The sequence below is a fragment of the Eucalyptus grandis genome, chromosome 6, assembly GCF_016545825.1.
Source record: "Eucalyptus grandis isolate ANBG69807.140 chromosome 6, ASM1654582v1, whole genome shotgun sequence".
NCBI lineage: Eukaryota > Viridiplantae > Streptophyta > Magnoliopsida > Myrtales > Myrtaceae > Eucalyptus > Eucalyptus grandis.
In genome coordinates this window covers 28337085-28360859 of record NC_052617.1, presented here as the reverse complement: position 1 = coordinate 28360859, position 23775 = coordinate 28337085, and the positions used below count along the sequence as shown (strand labels likewise).

Below are 23775 nucleotides of genomic sequence, written 5' to 3'. Positions count from 1 at the left end.
ATTTAAATTTACATCACCTAAAGAATTTTCCTGTACTAGTGATACTTATAAAAGGCGTGTTGAGATTTCCTGATTATACTTTAAACTTTCCTCAAAAGATATTATAAATTTGTATCCTTTGATCATAAGATACCTACGTAACTTGGTTATCATACTATATACAAATTAAAGAAAAAAAAAACAAACATGAGAAAAGAACACTCCGTCTGCGACCCAAGGCCGAGCTCGTTCGTAGCGAAGCAGGCAAGGCTGAGTTAAAAAGAAATTGAAATAACAAAAGTCTTCGATTAGGATGAAAACAAACAATTCCAAATTGGCGACGATCTTGTGTAGATCACTCCATCCAGGTCAATTTCTTTTGCTTTTTCCCTCGATTAACCCGCCCGTAGCTCTCCAAACATCAGTGGTTGTTGCAAGAAAGGAGGTTGCAGATTGAACTGAGTACTAATGAAAGGACTCTCCCTCCTGGTGGGGCCGTAAATGGATATCACCGAGGAGTCTCACTACCACGGAATCAAGCAGCTCACGAACGTGCTCCCACATACGCCAGTTAAATAGCGCAACAAAACCACTCAGCATTCTTTCCACCAGCAGATTCCATATCTTTACCAGCACTTCTTCTGCTGCACAGACAAGAACGAAATAAACAATTGCCATCTTCAGATTGCAGGCAACAATAATCCTGTGCATCAAAATGGAGACAAATTTATGCCCACAACCCAACCCCAACCCAGGAATGCCCTAATAGGTCAGGGAAAGAAACAGACGCATGCTAAATTCGTAGATGCATCTCTGACCTTATATTTGGCCGCATCGATGTATGCAATAATTTCTTCTTGCCTCATCAAAGATTCAAATAGCGCCTGTTCAAATGAAAGGACATCATTACAATAAAATGACAAATGCCAGAATTAGTACGCAACGAAAAGCCCAATCAACTTAAAAATCCTGAATGAATTTTGGTCTTCACCTTTTTAGTGGCGATTAGCTCTGCCTCTAATGCATCTACGCGGCAAATAGCAGTATTCAGCAACTCTTCCTTCTCACGTGGAATTGCAGCAGGCCTTTCATTTTGCATTTCTACCTTCTTTTCAAGTTCATCCAGCCTTTTCCAAATAGATGAGGGAAGATCCCCCTCTTTATGCTTAGCACCAGTTGAAGGCAGATGGGACTCCTCAACAGGATCCATGACAGATTGAGGATTATGACGAGTGGGATTGAACATAGAGCCGCTGACCTTCTCGATCAAATGGTATGCAACTGAACGGACAAAAGCCAGGACAAGCATAAAGCAGGCCACTAGCACAGGATGGACACAAGTATAGGTTCCTCCTCCACGTTCATCAATGCCAGGCACAGGAAACGCCCCTGAAACACATATTACATGATCCAAGCTACCTCAAATTAATTGTACCATCTGGCTGGTGCCAGAAACATGTGCTCTTGAGACATTGTTATGTGCTCACAGAATTGGACCATAGTCAACCAATCTCTTTAAGGGTGCAAGATGTTCAGCGTCCAACTACCATCATGTCGTTGTCTCACATGTGCTCTTATAATATGATCTATATGAAGTGATCCCTCCATGTGTAACAACACTGAATGAATAGTGATGTGACATAATTGACATTGAATAATAATAGTTTATTCTACTTCATATCAAACTTGTCTATGGACTACTCAATCCTGTATTGTAGGCATTAGAACTAATTTCATTTGCTTGGATGAGTATGTTATTAAAGGAGACAAGGTCCAAGCTCAACTTTCTCGCATGCCCCAACAACCAAGGAAATAAGAGCATAGATGATCATTCAGTGAATTTGTTGAAATTGCCGACCTCCAGAAAGGCTGTCTGTATTCCCTGAATCCTGGTCTACAGCCTCATCAATCATAGGACTACTTTCATCGTATCCAGATAAGTTACCCACAGAAGTTCTGTTGCTTGTCATCTTTGCCTAGAAAAAGGAATTCCATGAATACCACTTGTAGCCATTGCATAGACTATCATTCCGATGTCAAATTAACTTACTTCTTCAGAGAAAGCAGTCACATCTGGGACAATAGAGCTCCTTTCTGCTCTCGGAGAAGCAATATCATCCACCTCAGCTCCTGATGCTGTTGCAGCTGCCGTACCATCATTGATCTAACTCAACAGTGAACACAAATGATAAACAAAATGATAAACTTAAAGCAGATAAAACCTCACTTTAACAATGAGAAAACTTTATCATTGGTAAACTTATATAAAACTCTTGGAGAGAATGAAAGTAAATTTGTGAAATGATTGACTGTGTCCAATTGTCTAGATAAGACCTCACTTTAGCAAGAACATACCAGGGGACAGACCATGGTATCACAAGAAGCAACATCCTCATTGATGTTCCTGCCCATCGTTGTATGTCTGTCCGGTAGTGCTTGGCCATCAAGCACTATCTAAAACAGCTCACGCGTGCAATGATAACAATCATTAGATAGTAATATTAAAATATGCTTTCTCTTTTCCGTCGAAGTTAAGAATAAGGACTACCGTGTCTCACCTTTAGTATGTTGGGGTCTTTCCATGGACCCTTCTCCGATCTCATGCAGCCACCCTGGTCAGCACAAGTGCAGCTACCACCAAGAAATTCTGGCAACTCACTGCAAACCTAGAATGTCTTAATGCTTTGGAAGTACACAGCCAGCCGGGAATGATCCTTACAATCACAATGAATGCAATGTCTCACCTTGCATCAATTACTTCAAGTAATTTACTTCGATATTTGTTACCAAGAACCTACACAGAAATTTAGTTAATTTATATAAGGCAGAGCTGAATTTGCCATTAAAAGCTCAACTGGACATTGCACTTTACATGAATCTTTGAAATCGTTGTGGGATCAAGAAAAGACTTCACTGTGTTCCAGAGAAGCTTGAAACCAGGAGCAGCATTAATGATGAACATTCTGGAGAGCGTCTGTATAGATGTCATTTACTTGTTACAATACTTTGTATCTGAAAACTACATTAAGCCAAGAATCAAAACCATAACTGATCAAGCCAGCCACAGTCAGAGAACAAGAGTATCAGGAGAACAGATTGATTTACGTACTTCAGGGTAGTAATCACTGTCAATCTTCTGTAGCTGCATGATGAGTTCACGTGCTTGTTTTGTAAAGTTCTTAAGACCCTGATGATATGTGTAATGACCAAAGATGATTATTTTAAGGCCACAATAGCTCTAGATAGAGATGAACTGCCAGTAAAGTATCAATCAACATACCACACCCTTAACATCCAAAATGGTTGTACTAGAATCTATGTGCTTCTTTGCAGCAACAGAGCAAGCTGGGAACTTAAAGGCAACAGTTTTCTCAAACTCTTGAACATGGTATCTAACATAGCGATCAATAGTAGTCACTTGCATAAGCTTGTCAGGATTGACTTTCCCGAGTCTCTCGATATAAATAGGTCTTCCATCTTTATCTACCCCATGATATGCCTGAGGGTAGTACTGAAGAACTTCATTTCTCTCTCTGAACTGAAAATCCTGAAAAAAAGAAAAAAAAAGGGGGTCCAGCATCGTAGAAGACTACAACAGTGGCAAGCAAGCAATTCAATGCAGAATCAGCTACAAAGTAATATGCATTACATGAAAGAAAAAAACATATTTTTAAGCAATCAACTCCTGAGAAGTGCACACAAGCAGGCCAGTTCCAAAGAGTTTCTAGACATAAGCAGTATCACTCCTTAGCCCAGGATTCAAACTCTCAATATGCGAGAGAAATATTGAAGTACCTCCAAAATCGTGTCAGTGCCAAAGTCCTTCCTCCATTGAATCATTTCAGCCCACATATGTCTTGCTTTCTGAATGTCAAATTTCCTTGCTTTCAGAAATCTAAAGAAAAATATGACATGAGTCTTGATGTACAGAAGTTAAGCACAAGATCAACCTGAAAAGGCTTGTTTAGTAGAACCAAAAGATTTCGAAGGATTTCATTAAAACAGAAAAAAATAAAAATTGAAGAGCCACAGCTGAAGGAGCTCAAGCTGAATGATTTTAAGTTTTGACAAAATGCACCAGATGCACTAAGTTAATTTAAATGCCAGCCATTCACAACAAAACTTGGAAGAAATCAGAGGGCTCTCTTTAGCATATTAAGGAATTTCAGATGATAGAGCTACACAATGGAACACCATTTAGCCAGACATCCACTTCAGAAGACAAATCCACAGCAGGTAATGTCTAAACTTCAGCTTCTACCACATAATTTCCTGAAGACTATGTCTGGGTCTGGGACTACTTAAGACAAATATACGTATAAAGGTGGTAAATTTTTTGGTCGGCAGCCCATTCTTAGGTTGGGTCAAACACTTCCCACTATTCCAATTGCAACATGAAGAAGAAGAGAAAGAGATGATATGCAGCCCCTCACATTTGCATGATAAGTTATCATGCATTGATTGAATGCTGACTTAGAGAGAGGGGAAAAAGAAAGTAGACAGAGAAGATCACCTCAAAAGCATATGATAATTGTCGTGTCTTGGAGGTAGAAACCCATCTGAAATCAGTGCCTGCCGAAATTCATCAACAATCTTTTGCTCCTCAACATCCCGGACATCCTCGACTAAGGAGTATATAACTTGGCTGTCGCTTTTCCTATGGCCCTTTCTCTTGACAGAGAGAGACCGTCTGAACTTGTGAGACACATTGATTGCTTTCTTTTTCAGACTTCCCATCCTTGTTCGCCGGTCCTCTTCAAAACTTTCAAGTTCCCATTTTAGTTCTCTCTTTTCCTCAAGGGCATCGGATATCCCCTCATAACCTTAAAATATGTTTGAAGTCAAATTAAAACTCCCATTACTTGCACCCCTCTTTCCAATAGTAATGAATATTGGAACAATTTCTTCACATACATGAATTCAACTTGCACTTTGCCCTGTTTCAGTTATTTCACTATCTATTTGCAACAAATTAGAATTTAAGCAAACATGTCTCCAGTTAACTTTTGATGCACAGTATCCCTTTAAATTTTGCCTCTTCTATGGAATGAATCACAAATCCTCCCTGGGTTATATTGTTCACAACCAGCAGCGGCAACTACAAGTTCGACCTTAGACTAATAGTGACATTTGCCTTCATTAATTTTCCAAGCATAACTGTCTCTGAAACCTATTCAGAGGTCCGGAGCTTTAGCAAAAACCATAGAAAGCAGATCATTTACGAAAGCGCAATTGCATACAATACCTGTCTATGGTCTGACGTTTCACAAAGACCACACATGCCCGAAACCAGAAAAGGTGCAGTCCAGAAGCTCAAATTTATGCAAGAAATTACTCATTTTACAATTCAAACAGAATTATCTAAATACAGGATGAATTGCCTACGAACAAGACGAGATAAAGCCAGTCCGACAAGGTACACACAAATTCAAAAACGGTGCACTCAGCAGTTAACAAAAAAATTCCACCTTAAGAATACCCTATTTTCTGACATAAACGTCCGAACACATACTAAAATTTGCCCAAACAAACAGTTCATGAACGGACCGAACGAGCTCGGACAACTCGGGGGAACGTGAGGTCGCCGTAAGAAGGTGGGACTTACCACGCTCGAGCGAGCCGGACATGGCGTGCGTCGGAGGTTCCCGCGGAGCTGATTCCTAATGGATACGAAGCTTGAAGGGATTGGGTTTCATGGCGGATTTTGTGTGAATTTCGGTTGGTTGTGTGGCGGAGGCCTGTTGTTCGATCTGCACACGCCAAAGCAACCGAAGGAGAGTGCCCGAGAGAGATTCTTGAGGAGGAGCGAATATGTGAATTTCGGCGGGTCCGTTCTGGGTCTTTGCCACGTGGCGGGCATGGGGCTGGATTGGTGTTATCTAGCGTGGCGGCAGTGACGCTTCCTTCTCGGAGGAGTGATCCTAGAGAAGCGGGCTGTGCTTGTCATGTCACCATCCCATCCGTGCATTTAACCTCAAGAAATGCACTTTTAAATTATATAATGTTAATATATACTAGAAAAAGCACACGTACTTCTGGAGAAAGTAACAATGAATAAAATATATCCCTAGTTATAATACCCTTATAATTTAGTCAATTTTGTCCTTATACCAATTTTTCTTGATGATGTGATTCCTAAATTGTATCCATTTTTTTTATTCAAGTTGGTCTTTCTATGTAATATGGAAATGAAAATGCTACCATAAACCACCATACCAATACCATACTAATTCTCGCCCAATAAAACAAAGGCGACGTGGTCTTTTTAGTGCTACTTATCGAAAATAATTTATAGTTTTAAGGAAAATCTCAAAATGTTTATGAGAGAGAGAGAGAGCACGGTGGCGATAGCGGCAGAGGCTCCTCCGAGCCACCAACGATGGCCACCACGGAGGAGCACTTGGTGGGTCGTGTGACCTCAAGGAGATAAATCTCATGGGGGTTGTTGGACCCCAATTAGTAGTTGCAGAGGTTGTGAAACCCCACCCGAGCAACGCGACATCAAGCCCTTGCTACACAAGGACCACCGACAGCAGGACGGCCCACAACCTACGCAAGTTGCACCCGTGATGGACATATGTTTTCCTCTTCTTTTTTTGCATTTTTATATTTTTTCTTGTTTCGCTTGATTCGATAAAAACATTTAAAAGACATGTAAATTGTCACATCAGCATGCGCGTTTATATATCTAATGGAACAAGCTAACTTAAACAAAAGATTGTATAGTTTAGGGACAACCAAATTGAGAAAAAAGAAGTACATGAATCATATTGAATGAAATTAAAAATATAAGAATTATTGGTGTCATTATTCCAAGAAGAAATATCATGGAAGATACAGATATAACATTTTTATATAATATGGATTTTGGAAAATGGAAAGCCGAGTTTGATTTAGGGAATACTCTACATTTGAAAGATGTTCGTGACTAATCGTTTAAATCTTGATTATCACAAATTACAATTTCATTCATTTATAGTTTTGTATGGTAATAATATGTGGACGTCTGGGTTTTTTTTTTTTTTTTCAAAGCATTTTTAGATAAAAATTCGAAATTGAAATGACCATTGGATTTACTCAATTACACTCGCGGGCAATTAAATCATATACCCGTAAGGGACCGAGCAAAAGTGTTCTTCCGTTTTGGCCTCCTAGCCTCTTGAATTTTGGCTAATTTTTCATTTCAGGAGATAGTATTCAATCAATGCTAAACCTGTTTCTAGGTATGTTAATTTAATCATAAATTTTTTAATTTTGCCATATGAATCTTAAAACTGTGCACATAATCTCAATATAGTTTTTCTGGTCAATTTCCTTTAGATATCGCTGATATGGCGGTGTGTCATCTCTAATCATCTTACGTAACACATTGTCATATCAACAACTTACAGCGAAAATGGATTGAAAAGATTACATTGGAAGCACTAAGATTTAATACTTAATTGTCAATATTAGAAAATTTATAATTGACCTAACATCAGTAAAATATATTTAAAATTGATTAACTAATTTTTGCTTTCAATCCAAACAGCGAAGTTTGATGCTCCCGTTTGATGTGATTGTAACATTGTTCTCTTAATGATTAGATTTGACGTTTTAAGATAGATTAAAAGTCACTTCATAAGAAAAGAGAGTGAAAGCAAATTCGATTTGATTAGTTAAGAAACAAATAGAATCCATTTCGATTTCGTGATCAATTATCTGATTTAATTCGTTTGAATAAAATTGAACCATACTCACCACCTATCCCATTTGTATTTTCTCTTGTAGTCCAGGGAGATTAGTCAATGCTCAGATAGCACCGAAAACTTCATTTTTAATGGAAAAAAAATCATTAATTATGTTATAAAAAGCAAGCTACTAAACAATAAAATAAAATGAACAATAAATTAAATTAGACACTAGTTTTACGTGGTTCGGTCATAATGACTTATTTTTACGGAGAAAATAGTAACGAATTTCATTATATCACAATGATAACAATCAAACTCAAGCCATTCAAACAAGTGGCTTGAACACTTATCTCTCGAATGTAATTGCACGAACGACAACACACGGAGATAGCCCACGCTTCTCAAGCACTCTTTCCGGCACTTTAAGACTTTTCTTCACTGACTTCAACCCCGACGTGCTCTCAATACATATGCAAAACAAGCCACCACACATTGGAGAAAGAATTAAAATCCCAGTGGAGTTTCGATCGACCAAGTCCAAGATTTGAACTTTCCTATTTTGTCTTTTCTTTGGCCGACTTCATCAAGAAAGGATATCCGTGAACATACAATTATACAATACTTGAAAGAAACCCAAATTGGATTGGTCAATGAAGTTGACTTCGTGTATCTCTTGCCCACACTAATTTTATATCACCGAACACAAAACCTTGGTTTCCGAACAGAAAATCTTGATACATGACGAAACAGTAATCCTTTGACAACGTGGACTCTTATCACCGAACAGAAAATCTTGATTTCCTAAGCAAAAATTGGACGTCCACAGGGATCCAATTTCGGGCTATTTAGATTTCCACAAATAACAATTAATCTTAGATCGGATTTCATTTATGAGCTCAAACTCGAGATATATTTTAATAATTTAGGCTGAGCTTGACTCTTAATGATTGCAATTATGACTGTTTGGAACATGCATAGCCCCCATGTAACATGTGAAGGAGTGGTATTTAAGACTCCATCTTTTAAGTTTTTTTTTTTTTTTGAGCAACTCCATCTTTTAAGTTTGACCAATTAATTTCTAAACCTTTTAACTATTTGTCAATATAGTTTTTTCGGTAATCGCTAATGTGAACACCGATCATTTTATATGACATAGTTAATGCTGACATGGATAATTTTTCCTTCTTTTCTTTTTTAATTATTTCATTTTTCTTTTTTTTTAATTCTTTTTTCCCTTTTGACTCACTAGTCCACAGCATTGACAATGGCCAACAAAGGCTACAGGGCACAAGTGAGGTATGCATGCCCTTATCAACCATTAGGCAAGGGCCCATGAGCCCTTGATGTGTCGGCGAGAGTGTTGTGGCCCTCGCCCAATCCCTCATTGTCCATAGCAAGGGAGTCACAATCCCTGCCAATTCACCCAAACCTGACAAGGATCGCGATGCCCTTTTCGAATCTAGGCCAAAAAAGAGCATCATGGCCTTTCGGCAAATCTAGGCAAGGCCATGGCGCCCTTGCCCGTGGTAGGTGAACTCCGCCAACCATTGCTGAGGCCATTGACTAGAAGGGGGAAATTAGAAAAGAGAAAAAAAAGAAGAAAAAGCAAAGGAAGGAAAAAGGAAAAGAAATAATACAAAAAAATTGCACAAATTATCTAAGTTAGTGAATTCCCACTAATAGTGACTGGAATGACTGCATTAGCAAATTGTTAAAAAGATTTAGGATTAAATTGGCTATGGTACAATAAATTTAGGAGTTTTTGGATAATTTTCCCAACCTGCAGTGCTTGAGGAATCATGCTGCTCATGAAAGTAGGCCGTTGTAAAATAGTGCATTTAGTTGTAATTCAATATAAAGTATAGTATATAACTATGCTATAAATATAAATTATGATTTTTGAGATTCCGTGTTTGTTTTAAGTAATATGAAATGCTTACAGTAAGATCAGTGTAAGACTATGTACTATTTGCAATTTAAGATCCTTTATAGTGCATTACAATTGTAACACATCTAACAAATGTTAAAAAAGTCAACCGATTGACAAACGGTCAAGTGAACATTGATAGATGATTAGAGTGGTCCAAAGTTTGTTTCCCTTGTCAAGACCTTTTCTTCGACAGCCACATATACCCATAAGTCCGATCATCAATCTTTTTATCCCCAAATTAGGTGGCCTGACTCTAGCATGGCGAGGAAGCTTGAGACTCCTTTTTTTTTTTTTTGGTCGAAAGATAACTGATATTATATTAAAGAGTCATACAAGCTGTCGCCGAAGCGTCCGTAGAGATAATAGAAAGGAAAACGGGGGAGGGAAGAGGAGCCGGTTGTGGGTGGGCCTTGGTCCTGTGGGCTTTAGCGGCCCGGTCATTTTGCTAGGTTAGCTTCTCGCCGGATGTGTCGAAGCGAAAGGTTAGGGCATTGCTGAAAGAGATCGCGGAGAATCGCTAATAGGTGCCGTTCCTTCCACGGCGGCGGATGTTTCGTTCGGATGATCTCCACCAACTGCAAGCAATCAGATTCGATCTCAAATTTCTGAAGGTGGATTCCTTTCTGGAGTAGCCATTGAAGAGCAGAGATAAGGGCATAGATCTCGGCTTGGAATGCCGTCGGACGGATTACACGGATCTGGTGAGTACATCCGTCAAACGACCTTTGCTGTCTCTGTAAATGCAAGCTATTGAACCTTTGTTTGAATCCGGGCGAAAAGCCCCATCAATATTGCACTTAATAAGACCCGCGGCAGGTGGGTTCCATCTCTGTTCTAAACTTGCCTGTGCGTTTTGAATCTTCGTTGGCAGGGGTTGGAGAACCTTGAAGATAGTGCTTTGAGATAGAGCATCAGAGACCACGAGGAGAGGATCCATCGGTAGCTGACGAAACACAGCGTGATTGCGGTGTCGCCAGATCTCCCACAGGATATGGGCGATCACTTCAAGATTTGGAGACGCTTGTGGGAGAGAGATTCTGTCAACTACCCAGGCATCGAATCGAGTAACGGAGGTTGGTGAAATACTTACTCGAATGTCTTCATGATTCCAAATAGCAGTAGTCCAAGGGCAGAAAAAAAACAGATGCTCGAGTGATTACGGCTCGAATTATGCATAAAGAACAGGTTGGGATGAGGGATGATATGTCGATAGAGATTGAGTTTTGTAGCAAGGGCGTTTTGGCAAGGCGACCGAGAAAAACTTTAATCTTAGGCGCTGTATGCATCTTCCAAATTTTCCTCCATAACAGTGGTGGGTTAGTATAAGAGGGAGAGGGCTTAGAACTCGGTTTCTGAGATTGGAAAGATAGATAATGATGACAACTCTTTACTGTGTAGGTACCAGAAGGAGTCTCTGTCCAAACCAACCGATCTTGATGGAGAGACGGATTGATTGGGGTATTGAGGATTGCTGAACTAATTGGGACATCGAAGAATTCAGTAACATAGGAGGACTTCCATACAGAAAGCTGGGAATCAATGAGATCAGCAACTAGTTGTGGTTCTCCCTCCCTTGGTAAGCCTCCTATTCTACCTTGTGGTAACCAATTATCATCTCTAATGTGTATCTGCGATCCATCCCCTACTAACCAACGTAGTTTAGGAGCAATTGCGTCACGGCCTTTTAATAAACTCTGCCATCCCCAAGAAGGACGATGTCCTGGGGTAGTAGTCTGAAAAGATGAAAATCGAAAGTATAAACCTTTAAAGAGCTGACTCCAGATAGCTTGAGGATGCTGAAAGAGACGCCATGCTTGCTTGCCAAGTATTCTTTGTATTGAAATTGGTTAAATCTCTGAACCCCATCCCCCCTGAATCTTTAGAAAGCTTTAATTCTGACCAGTTTTTCCAGTGAATGCCTGAATGACTAGTTTGTTTACTCCACCAGAATGCTGAGATTTTCTTTTCGATCAATCTGCAGAGAGACAGCGGAAGCTTGAAGAGAGACATGGCATACTGCGGTAAGGCCTGTATTACTGATTTCAATAAAATTTCCTTGCCACTCTTCAGAGAAATTTATCCTGCCAACTTGCTAACTTGTTATTGACTCTTGCCAGGATCCAAGAAAACATCTCCCTCTTGGAACGACCCCAATCGGATGGAATGCCCAGGTATGTTCCATATTTACTGAGGATAGGAACCCTTAGTTGCTTTGTGCTAGAGTATGTTGTAAAGAAAGAGGACGATTTGCTAAAGAACACACCGGATTTATTTCTATTTATGAGCTGGCCTATGGCATAACAATATTGATGGAGTAGATTGGCAAGATTTTGGCATTCAGAAATAGTGGCTCGAAGGAAAAATACTGAATCATCAGCGAAAAATAGGTGAGATAACCTTGGACAGTCGCGATTAAATTGAATCCCCTTAATGTGACCTATGTCCACACTTGAGTAAGAGTAGGCGATAAGGCATTGGCAAGTAAAATGAAAAGATATGGAGAGAGGGGATCACCTTGGCGCGAGTCCTCTAGTAGGTTGAAAATAAGGAAGTTGTTCACCATTAAACCGAATACTAAAGGAGACTTTGTTGTAACACAAGCCATTACACGAGTAACCCAAATGTCATGGAAACCCAAATGCTTCAAGTATGCTTCCAAAAAGTCCCATTCAACCCTATCATAGGCTTTCTGCATATCTGTTTTTAAAATAAGGTTGAAACGTTTCTTACATGCTCGCACTTTGAATTGATGCATGACTTCTTGAACCACCATAATGTTGTCCTGTATCTATCTGTTGCTAATAAATGCTGCTTGCTCTGGGGAAATCAAATTTGATAGCCATGGTTTGAGTCTGTTGGCTAGAATTTTTGAAATGATCTTGTAAGCAAAGTTACAAAGACTTATAGGACGGAACTGCTCAATACTCTCTGGATGCTGAACTTTAGGAATTAGGGCTATGATCGTTCTGTTTAGTCTTGTTGGCATAATACCGGTATCGAAAAATTCATGAACTGTTTGAATAACTGTATCTTTAATAACATTCCAGTGATGCCGGTAGAAAATGCCAGGGAGAACATCAGGGCCCGGAGACTTCGAAGCTCCTAACTGGCAAGTGGCTAGGTAAATCTCCTCCTCTGTTACTCTACATTGCAAGTATGCATTCATATCGAGTGTTACTCTTTGGAGGGCACTTTGTTCTAAGAAAGGACGGAAATTCCTGTAGGCCTGAGATCTATAAAGCTGAGAGAAGAAGCCCTGCGCAAGATCTTTTAACTGATCTGGTTCTCGGATCCACTGATGGTTAGTATCTAAGAGCATTGTAATTCGATTGCGTTGCCTTCTTTGCATAGTGTATGCATGAAATAACTTGGAATTATGATCTCCCCATTTTAACCATTGTATACGAGACCGCATAGCCCAGAATTGTTCCTCTTGAAGCCATACTTTTTGAATTTCACATCTAAGAGCATTAGCCTGTTCCTTGTCTCCTTCCTGATATGATGTTCTATTGATAATGGTCTGCAGTTGAGATTGTAAGTGTGAGATGCGGTGATGACCATTGTTAAATCGGCCCCTGCTCCAACTTGCTAACCTGGTGGCAACCGCCTGAAATTTGGATAACAAGGAGGGACAACTATTTTCCCATGCCTGTTTTACCATGTGATGACACTCTTTATCTTGATTCCGAATGCTTCGTATTGAAAAATTTTTTTACTCGCTTTACGAATCTTGAACGAGATGTCAACAACAGGGGACGGTGATCGGAGCCAACAGGAGGTAGTGCAAAAACTTCTGCAGTAGGGTGAGATGTCAGCCATTCCAGTGAGCAGAACATCCGATCGAGCTTTTCCTTTACCAGCGCATCCCCTGCTTGGTTATTGGACCAGGTAAATTCACAAATTTTACTTTGTAGTTCTATTAACTCACAATCATTAATCATATTACGAAAGGATGTCATACGAGAAGTGGATGCAGGTCTCTGGCCCATCTTCTCCCATGGAGAAAGGAAATCATTGAAATCACCGAGACATAGCCAAGGTAAATGAGTTGCAGCATAGAGGATTCGTATGGTATCCCAGAAGTCTTGACGGAGTTGATAAGTTGGAGGGGCGTGCAAGCAAGTAATATGAGTGGAGGCCGATGTCCTTTGATCACGAGCAATGAAATCCGGAAAGTGAGAATCCGTATGTACAAGAGTAACATCAAAACTGTCATTCCAAAACAAGGTAGACCACCCTTGAGGCCCTCAGGTTCCTTCACAAAAGAGTGAGTAAAGCTAAACTTGTGCTGTAATCGATTCACAAAAAGTTGATCATTCTTTGTTTCCATTAGAAACACGATATCGGGCTTATCATAGGCTACCATAGCCTTTAATGCTTGAATTGTCAGGGGAGAGCCCAATCACGACAATTCCAACTCCGAGTTTCATTGGTAACCCGATGGTCATTTAGGGCCAGCCGCCAAAGCCCGAAGATCGGGAGAGCTGCCTCCAAAACAGGGGGCATCCGAAGGAGAGACTCATCAAAAGCTGCCGATGAGGTGAGTTTAACATCATAGGGAGAGTATCTTTTCGGTTTTTGCTAGAACCTCCAAGAGGCATGGGCCGAGGAATCTTAGTTCTCTGCTGGTGATGCTTATCCATTGGAGGGATCTGAGGGTTTTTCATCTTAACTGCTGCAGGTACTAAATCCGTTGTGGTAGTAGTGGAAGTTGTAATAGGAATTGGAGGGAGAGCAGGGAGGACAGGCTGAATTGGAGGAGGAGTGTCAGGTACTGTTTCTTCCATTTGCTCAACTGGGACTTTAGGGTGGTAAAAAGCATCCCAATAGGGGCTAAATTGTTTCAGTTCAGCTCTGAGCCAAGGTCCAAAGGTCATCATGTCCCGACCATCGAATTGTGCTTCGTCATAAGGATATTCCGGGCATAATGTAGCATAATGACCCAGCCTGCCACAAGAGTAGCAGTAATGGGACAATCTCTCATAACGGAAATCGAGCCAAAGGGTCTTGCCGTCAATACAAATGAGTTTCCCTGTTTTCAAGGGTTCTTTTAAATGTAATGCAATTCTAATCCTTGCGAAATATCGGTTTTCACATCTGAACCGTACCTATCTCGGGATACGGCTGCTGCGCAAGATAGGAGGAGAAGTCCATTCTAGAGGTAAGCCAATAACATGCACCCAAAACAGACCTTTGTCCAAAGTCATAATGTTGTAAAGGAGTGTTAGGTTGCCATGGTCGTAGATTAACCAAGCGTCCCGAAAACAACCAAGGACTACCATCCAGTGCGTCTTTTTCACTTTCGGTGCGAAATTTGATTATGTACAACCCTGTATCTGCTGAAGTGATCTCAACATGATCCACTCTCCAGGCTTTCTTCATCGCGACATGAAATGCTGATAAATTCACAGAAGGGTTAGTGAAAATGTTACCCACCAATATTAGGCGACAATCCTGCAGTTTGGCCGATGCAGGGAGATCATCCCAAACCTCCAACTCCTGTTCGAGCATAAACGACCCGGCGGCGCAAAGAGAAGCAATTCGGAGGTGTCGTCCCGTTCATCCATGGTGAGAATAACCAAAGCACACTACTATGTATAATTTGGGTGAGCAATGAGCGAAACGTAATTTGCGGGGTTGCATGTTTCCGATCGTCAACATGCAAAGTAGGAAATCTTGATATCGAGGGTATTGGAGTATACATCGGACCCAGAGGACTCAGATGGCCGAAGGAAATGATCGGAATTGCACATGCAAAAGAAGGAAAGAGGATGAGAAGCAGTGAGGAAGAAGATGACGATGAACACTCGTCTTTCAAATGGAAGGCAGAGTTCAAGGGAAGAAAAAGGGAAATGAAGACATGGCGAAAAACTCGATCATTACGCGAGAGAAAACTCGAACATTACGCGAGGTATTCATGCTTGAGACTCCTTTGAGTTTGAGCGTATACCTCGAAATTAATAATCGGAAGGTTTCTAATGCGTCAAAAATCAAGTGAATCGGATAGCAGATGAAGAAGAAATCATTTATCAAATCTGTTTCAAACTTTTGTAAGACATGATCGGCTCTCAAGTGCACGTTGCCGTCCCGAGGTAAGCATTATATTATTATGTAAAATCACAAAATCACAAAATTTGAGATTTGGAAAAATTACCAAAAAATTACTAAACTTATTGTAATATTTTCAATTTAATCCTAAACTTTTATTCTTTTATTCTTTTTTGTCAATTCAATCCATTCAATCAAATTTGGCCAGCCGATGCTAATATGGACACTAGCCAGTGCCAACGGACAATTTTTTAATAATATATATATATATATTTTTTTTTTGAATTTCTCTTTTGTTTTTCATTTTTTTTCTCTATGTTTCTTTTTCCCCTCTCTCCTTCTTCCCCTTCTCCAGCAACAACCAAAGGGCAGGGCCGATTGTCAAGTTAGTGGTGAGCTCACCTTGCCATTGCCAGGGGAGGGCAAGCTCACCCAACCACTCATGAGGCGAGACCCCGTCAGATTTGGCGAGGCCAATCTTGCCTAGATTTGGCAAGGCAAGCGTCGCCCAACCATTGGCAAGGCAAGCCCTTGCCGAATCAAGATGTAATGTTTTGGGGTAGAGTCCCTTGAAGTAAAATATATACTTGTGAAGAATCTCTCATGCCTATCTAAATGCTTCATCTTCTCCAACCTGATCCTCTAAGAAATGCAACTCGGTTAGTTAAAAATGTTATCATCCCAGCAATCATGAGTGTCTTTATACTCTAAACTAAATCCCTGGGTAGTTTGCAACTAAAAGACAATCCTAAATGGCTTGAACACGAAATTTGCCTGTTGTAGGATAGCATATCTACTACAAATGACCTAATTTTCCTAGTTCTAAGCATAAATCTCTTGCTAGACGAGCTCGTCCTCACCTAGCAATGACGAGGTGAGTTCGTTGATGCACTAGTGAGGGCTTGTGCTGTCGAACATGGGTGAGGTCGACCTTGTCATCCACTAACAAGGCGAGGCCTGGACAAATGATGGGGCTTGCCTTGCCAGTGGTTGGGTGAGCTCGCCACTGGCCAGCAACCAGCCCTCCCCTCGCCTGGCCAGATCTGATGGGGCTTGCCTTGCCAGTGGCTAGGTGAGCTCGCCCTCACCTAGCGATGAGCTCGTCACTGGCCGGCAACCAACCCTCCCCTCTAGCTAGTCGTCATAGCAAAAAGAGAGAAAGAGAGGGGAAATTTAAAAAAAAAAAAAAAATACATTATTAAAAAAATGTTCGTTGACGCAGGCTTACCAAATTTGACTAGATGGACTGAATTGATACATTTAGGATTGAATTGGCATAAAAAAAAAAAAGATTTCAAACTAAATTGGAAAAATTGCATTAGGTTTAGGATTTTTTTGGAAACTTTTTGTCTGAGATTTCAAATCATACAAAATTTGGAATTGTGAATCAAGAGTCATTTTGGTAACTTATCATTTTCATCAATTATTATTTACTATACCTAGGGCGTTGGAGAGTTTCATTTGATTTTGATTCCTCTAAGTACAGTTTTGTTCGATCAAAGGAAAAAAAAGAGAGTACAATTTTGGGCTATGAAGACATTTCTTTTGAATATCGAAAGGTTTGACCAGTGATTGCTCCTTGTCTGACTTCTGTTCCACCTGATTTTTGTTGCATTGGGGGGTTTGCGATCTGTAGTTTCGGGAAATTCAATGAAAACGGGGATATCGCAAACTTCGTGATACCGCAAATAGCGCGCGATCAATCCTAAATAGTAAAAAAATTGACTGTCGAATTCAAGTGGTAATATGAGTATCAAACTCGTTTTGATTTTTTATGTTTAAAATGTGTTTTGAGCATTGTATCTTGCCGGTTAACCTTTGGTCAACTCTCAGTCAACCATAAATCAAACTTAATGATTTTATTAGAGGTGCAAAATTAGGTGAAAAAAACGTTGGAGAAGGGTTCATAATTTTTTGTTTATAAATATTTTTCTGTGGAGTTCAGTCTCATTTGCAAGGTGAAGGTGCCTAATACGTCTAAAAACTTTTGAGAGATAGAAAGAGTATCAAGAACCATCACCAAAAAAATTGAGAGAGTAAGAAAATTCATTTCTTGTGAGTGGTGGTTGACTCTCGCAAGTTTGGGTTTAATCTAGGTATGGGAGACAGTTATGAGTGGGTATGATTAAGTGATTTTAATGTCATTATTGCTGATTATAATAGAACTATCTTATCGATTTGACAATTGAGCACAAATTTAGCGCTCAAACTCGAAGGAGTAACAACTTTCGAAAATCCAAGTAAAAACAACTCTACAATTTCTAAGATTTTTCAGATAGATGTACTAAACTGCGCTTTTTGCTATTTGCTTAAGTCAAAGCATCTGCATACATTTAGTTCTTTAACAATAGCACACAACAAATAAGTTTACTCAAAATCTTTAAACTTCTCTCGGCAATGTGTTCCCAAATGGATATGTCCAAACTTTTGAACAAATGCATCCAACGTCTTCTTAACAAATTGCACATCAATCTATTGGTATGCAAGTTTTATTTTAATAATTTATTTCCTACTCAAATTGTTTTGTCTGTTCACGCTTCCACTCTGGTCATAATAACTTACATTTTATGCTTTTCAAAAATCACATATTCACACATAAATGTAATAAGGACAGTATCTTAATAGGTGTTGTTCATAGATAGATTCATCGCACGATGATTTTGGGAAAATCTTTCTTCCGTTTTCGAAACTAAAATTGCCTTGCACTGTGCTTGAGAAATCAGATGACTAGAACTTACCCAAGTGAAGAGCGAGATGTCCAGAGATATCATGCTAAACAAAGCTCACGGCAACTAGATTCCTAACCTATCACTCTAGGGCTATGTTTGGTCACTTGGATCTGTAGATAAGATAAGATTGGATGGGATACTATTTGGAATCTAGGGATTTTGTTATATCATATCGGTTTAATAAATCACAGTAATAAAGCTAATATTTTCACATCCTATTATGTTCTTTGTTTGGTATGAATAGCATATTAGTATAAAAAAAAAACACACGCACACACAACAAAACAAAACCCCCATCCCAAAAGTTGAAGGCAGATGGGATTCCTCCACGGGATCCATGACAGACTCAGGATTACGACGAGTGGAATTGAACATAGAGCCGTTGACCTTCTCAATCAAATGGTATGAGACTGAACAAAATCCAGGACGAGCATGAGGCAGCCACTAGCGCAGCATGGACAAGAGTATAGGTGGTGTCAGGCACAGGAAACATCCCTGAGACACATATTACATGATCCCAGCTTACCTCAAATTAATTGCGCCATCTGGCTGGTGCCAAAGGCATATGATCTCGAGACATTATTACATGCCCGCAAAATTGGACCCTAGTCAACCAATCTCTTTACAACAAGGGGGCAAGAGGCTCGGCGTCCAACTACCATCATGTCGTCGTATCACATATGCTCTTATAATATGATCTATATGAAGTGATCCCTCCATGTGTAACAACAGTGAATGAATAGTGATACGTGACATAATTGACAATGAATGATAAGGGTCATAGTTTATTCCACTTCGTATCCACCTTGTCTATAGACTACTTGATCCTGTATTGTAGGTATTAGAAGAATTTTCATTTGCTTGGATGAGTATGTTATTAAAGGCAACAAGGTCCAAGCTCAACTTTCTTGAATGCCCCAACAACCAAGGAAATAAGAACATAGATAATCATTCAGTGAATTTATCGAAATTGCTGACCTCCGGAAAGGCTGTCTGTATTCCCCGAACCCCAGTCTACAGAATCGTCAATCATAGTACTATGTCAATCATATCCAGATAAGTTACCTACAAAAATTCCGTCACTCGTCATCTTTGCCTAGCAAAAGTAATCCCATGAATACCACTTGTAGCCATGTCAAATTAACTTACTTCTTTAGAGAAAGGAGTCACATCTGGGACAATATCGCTCCTTTCTCCTCAGGGAGAAGCAATATCATCCACCTCAGATCCTGATGCTGCCGCAGTTGACGTGCCATCGTAGATCTAACTCAACATTGAAAACAATAAACAAAATTGTAAACTTAAGACAGGATAAAACCTTTGTTTAACATTGAGAAAACTTTGTCATTGGTAAACTTATATAGAACTCTTAGAGAGCATGAATGAAAATTTGTGAATGATTGTCAGCGTCCAATTGCCTAGATAATACCTCACTTTAGCAAGAGCATACCAGGGGACCGACGAGGGTATCACAAGAAGCAACTTCCTCGTTGATGTTCCTGCCCATCATCGTATGTCTGTTGATTAGTGCTTGGCCATCAAGCACTATCTTCAATAGCTCACGCATGCAATGATAAAAATCTTTAGATAGTAATATTAAGATATGCCTTCTCTTTTCCGTCGAAGTTAAGAATAAGGACTACCGTGTCTCACCTCCAGTATGTTGGGGTCTTTCCATGGACCCTTCTCCGATCTCATGCAGTCACCCTGGTCAGCACAAGTACAGCTACCACCAAGAAATTCTGGCAACTCACTGCAAACCTAGAATGTTTTAATGCTTTGGAAGTACACAGCCAGCTGGGAATGATTATTACAATCACAATGAATGCAATGTCTCACCTTGCATCAATTACTTCAAGTAATTTACTTTGATATTTGTTACCAAGAACCTACAGAGAAATTCAGTTAATTTACATAAGGCAGAGCTGAATTTGCCGTTAAATGCTCAACTGGACATCGAACTTTACATGAATCTTTGAAACCATCGTGGGATCAAGAAAATACTTCACTGTGTCCCAGAGAAACTTGAAACCAGGAGCAGCGTTAATGATGAACATTCTGGAAAGCCTCTGCATAGATGTCTTTTACTTGTTACAATACTTTGGATCTGATAACTCCATTAAGCCAAAAATTAAAACCATAACTGATCAAGCCAGCAACAGTTAGACGACAAGAGTATCAGGAGAACAGATTGATTTACATACTTCAGGGTAGTAATCACTGTCAATCTTCTGTAGCCGCATGATAAGTTCACGTGCTTGCTTTGTAAAGTTCTTAAGACCCTGATGATATGTACAATAACCAAAGATGATTATTTTAAGGCCACAATAGCTCTAGATAGAGATCAAAGGAACTTCTGATAAAGTATCAACCAACATACCACGCCCTGAACATCCAAAATGGTTGTACTAGAATCTATGCGCTTCTTTGCAGCAACAGAGCAAGCTGGGAACTTAAAGGCAACAGTTTTCTCAAACTCCTGAACATGGAATCTAACATAGCGATCAATAGTAGTCACTTCCATAAGCTTGTCAGGATCAACTTTCCCGAGTCTCTCGATATAAATAGGCCTTCCATCTTTATCTACCCCATGATATGTCTGAGGGTAGTACTGAAGAACTTCATTTTTCTCTCTGAACTGAAAATCCTGAAGAAAGAAAAAAGAAGAGGGTCCAGCATCATACAAGACTACAACAGTGGCAAGCAAGCAATTCGATGCAGAATCAGCAACAAAGTGATATGCATTACATGCAAGTAAGAAACAGATTTTTAATCAATCAACTCCTGAAAACAGTCACAAAGCAGCCAGTTCCAAAGAGTCTCTAGACATAAGCAGTATCACTGCTTAGCCCAGGATTCAAACTCTGAATACGCAAGAGAAATATTTAAGTACCTCCATAATTGTTTCAGTGCCAAAGTCCTTCCTCCACTGAATCATTTCAGTCCACATATGTCTTGCTTTCTCAATGGCAAATTTCCTTGCTTTCAGAAATCTAAAGAAAAAGATGAAATGAGTATTGATGCCCAGAAAGTTAAGAAGAAGCTCAACCTGAAAAGACTTATTTATTAGAACCAAAAGATTTCGAAGGATGACATCGAAACAGAACAAATAACAATTGAGAACCCACTGCTGAGGGAACTCAAGCTGAATCATTGCCAGCCATTCGCAACAAAACTTGGAAGAAAACAGAGGGCTCTCTTAAGCATATTAAGGAATTTCACATGATTTAGCACTACATAATGAACACCATTTAGCCAGACATTCCACTTCAGAAGACAAATCCACAGCAGCTAATATCTAAACTTCAGCTTCTTCCACATAATTGCTTGAGGGGACTACTGAAGACAAGTACATGTAAAAACAAGACAAAATATTTTGTCGGCAGCCCATTCTTAGGTTGGGTCAAACACTTCCCAATATTCCAATTGCAACATAAAGAAGAAGAGAAAGAGATGATATGCAGCCCACAATTATCATGCGTTGGTTGAATGTAGACTCAGAGAGAGGGGAATGAGAAAGTAGATGGAGAAGACCACCTCAAAAGCATATGATAATCATCATGTCTTGGAGGTAGAAACCCATCTGAAATCAGTGCCTGCCGAAATTCATCTACGATCTTTTGCTCCTCAACATCCCGGACAGAGAGAGACCGTCTGAACTTGTCAGATGCATTGATCGCTTTCTTTTTCAGACTCCCCATACTTGTTTGCCGCTCCTCTCCAGAACTTTCGAGTTCCCATTTTAGTTCTTTCTTTTCCTCATGGGCATCGGAGATCTCCTCATAACCTTAAAATATATTTGAAGTTAAATCAAAACACCCATTACTCGCACTCCTCTGTCCAATAGTTATGAATATTGAAACAATTTCTTCACCAGTGATACATGAATTCAACTTGCACTTTGCCCAGTTTCAGTTCTTTCACTATCTATGTGCAACAAATTACAATTTAAGTAAACATGTCCCCAGTCAACTTTTGACGCACGGTATCCCTTTAAATTTTGCCTATTCTATGGAACGAGTCACAAATCCTCCCTGCATTATACTGGTCACGACCAGCAACTGCAACTTCAAGTTCAACCTCAGACTAAAAGTGACATTTGCCCTCATTAATTTTCCAAGCATAACTGTCTCTGAAACCAATTTAGAGGTCTGGAGCTTTAGCAAAAACCATAGAAAGCAGAAGCCACCGGAGACTTCATTTACGAAGAACGATTGCATACAAACAAAACCAGAATTGGTGCAGTCCAGAAGCTCAAATATATGCAAGAAATTACCCATTTTACAATGTGCACACGGCATTTAACAAAAAAAAAAAAAAATTCCACCTTAAGAATACCCTATTTTCTGACATAAACGTCCGAACACATTCTAAAAAGTTGCCCAAACAAACAGTTCGTGAACAGACCGAACGAGCTCGGACAACTCAGGTGAATGTGAAGTCGCCGGAAGAAGGTGGGACTTACCTCGCTCAAGCGAGCCGGACATGGCGTGCGTCGGAAGTTCCGCGGAGCTGATTTCTAATGGATACGAAGCTTGAAGGGGTTGGGTTTCATGGCCGATTTCATGTGAATATCGGTTGGTTGTTTGACCTGTCGTTCGATCTGAACACGCCTAAGCAACCGAGGGAGAGTGTCCGAAGGAGATATTCGCGAGAAGGGGCGAATATGTGAATTTTGGTGGGTCCCTTCTGGGTCTTTGCCACGTGGCGGGCGTGCGGCTGGACTGATATTGTCTAGCGTGACGACAGTGACGCTTCCTGCTCGGAGGAGTACCCTAGAGAGAGGGCTGTGCCTGTCATGTCATCACCTGTGCATTTAACCTCAAGAAATGAACAATTGGGATTCGCTGAGTGACCACTCTTCCAATATGAAATAGAGAGGTGAGGGGTTCAACATTCTCAGGTAATGGGATGGGAACGTGTAAGTTTCTTCCAATATGGAAGAGGGAGGTGAGGAGTTCAACCTTCTCAGGCAATGGGATGGGGACGCGTAAGTTTTAGGAATGGGTTTCGACTCCCACACCAAGAGGCAGGGTAAAAGTTTGAGAGTGAGTATAATGTAGAAATAGAGTAGGACTGACACGAAAAAAAAAAAAACTCAAGAAATGCACCTTTAAATTATAAAATATTAATAAATTTTAGAAAGAGGACATACTTTTTTCAATTTCATGCTTGTATTAGTAACAATGATAAAATTATATTAGTAAAGGATATAGATTTATCCATAGCTATATTTTTGTTCAATTTGGTCCTTATACCCAATTTTTTCTAATGATGTGATTCCTAGATTGTATACCTTTTTTATTCAAGGAAGTCTTTCTATTTAATATGGAAATGAAAATGCTGATGTAGACCACTATATAAATGCTACATCAGTTCTTGCTTAATGTCGCGACCAATTTTTCAGGTGTAAATC

At 39.9% G+C, this 23775-nt stretch overlaps 2 protein-coding genes across 6 annotated transcripts; both read right to left on the bottom strand.

The window, feature by feature from the left end:
• Positions 1-76: 76 nt before the first annotated feature.
• Positions 77-5852, bottom strand: LOC104448998 (phosphatidylinositol/phosphatidylcholine transfer protein SFH6). 3 transcript variants are annotated; one of them, XM_018876289.2, is made up of 14 exons: positions 5585-5852; positions 4493-4802; positions 3775-3874; positions 3260-3568; positions 3089-3166; positions 2852-2953; positions 2724-2773; positions 2538-2637; positions 2335-2433; positions 2030-2143; positions 1838-1955; positions 971-1368; positions 798-863; positions 77-620 (listed from the first exon to the last, which is right to left on the bottom strand). In XM_018876289.2, the coding sequence occupies exons 1-14, from the start codon at positions 5604-5606 to the stop codon at positions 606-608; spliced, it is 1881 nt and encodes a 626-aa protein (XP_018731834.2). In that variant the 5' UTR covers positions 5607-5852; the 3' UTR covers positions 77-605. The 3 variants fall into 3 exon arrangements, with proteins under 3 accessions (XP_018731834.2, XP_018731833.2, XP_039171976.1); XM_018876288.2 differs by having other exon boundaries at positions 77-623; positions 5585-5851; XM_039316042.1 differs by having other exon boundaries at positions 77-623; positions 3260-3526; positions 5585-5848.
• Positions 5853-18862: 13010 nt separating this feature from the next.
• On the bottom strand, positions 18863-23014 carry LOC104448997 (phosphatidylinositol/phosphatidylcholine transfer protein SFH6). Of its 3 annotated transcripts, none has more exons than XR_726468.3 (11): positions 22825-23013; positions 21897-22146; positions 21253-21352; positions 20740-21006; positions 20564-20641; positions 20327-20428; positions 20199-20248; positions 20013-20112; positions 19810-19858; positions 19509-19622; positions 18863-19424 (listed from the first exon to the last, which is right to left on the bottom strand). XR_726468.3 is itself a non-coding variant. In XM_010062977.3 (11 exons), exons 1-10 carry the CDS (start codon positions 22844-22846, stop codon positions 19557-19559), a joined length of 1134 nt encoding a protein of 377 aa, XP_010061279.2. In that variant the 5' UTR covers positions 22847-23010; the 3' UTR covers positions 18863-19424; positions 19509-19556. The 3 variants fall into 3 exon arrangements, 2 of the variants coding, with proteins under 2 accessions (XP_010061279.2, XP_010061282.2); XM_010062977.3 differs by having other exon boundaries at positions 19810-19908; positions 22825-23010; XM_010062980.3 differs by lacking the exons at positions 18863-19424; positions 19509-19622; positions 19810-19858 and adding an exon at positions 19896-19940 and having other exon boundaries at positions 22825-23014.
• Positions 23015-23775: the final 761 nt, after the last annotated feature.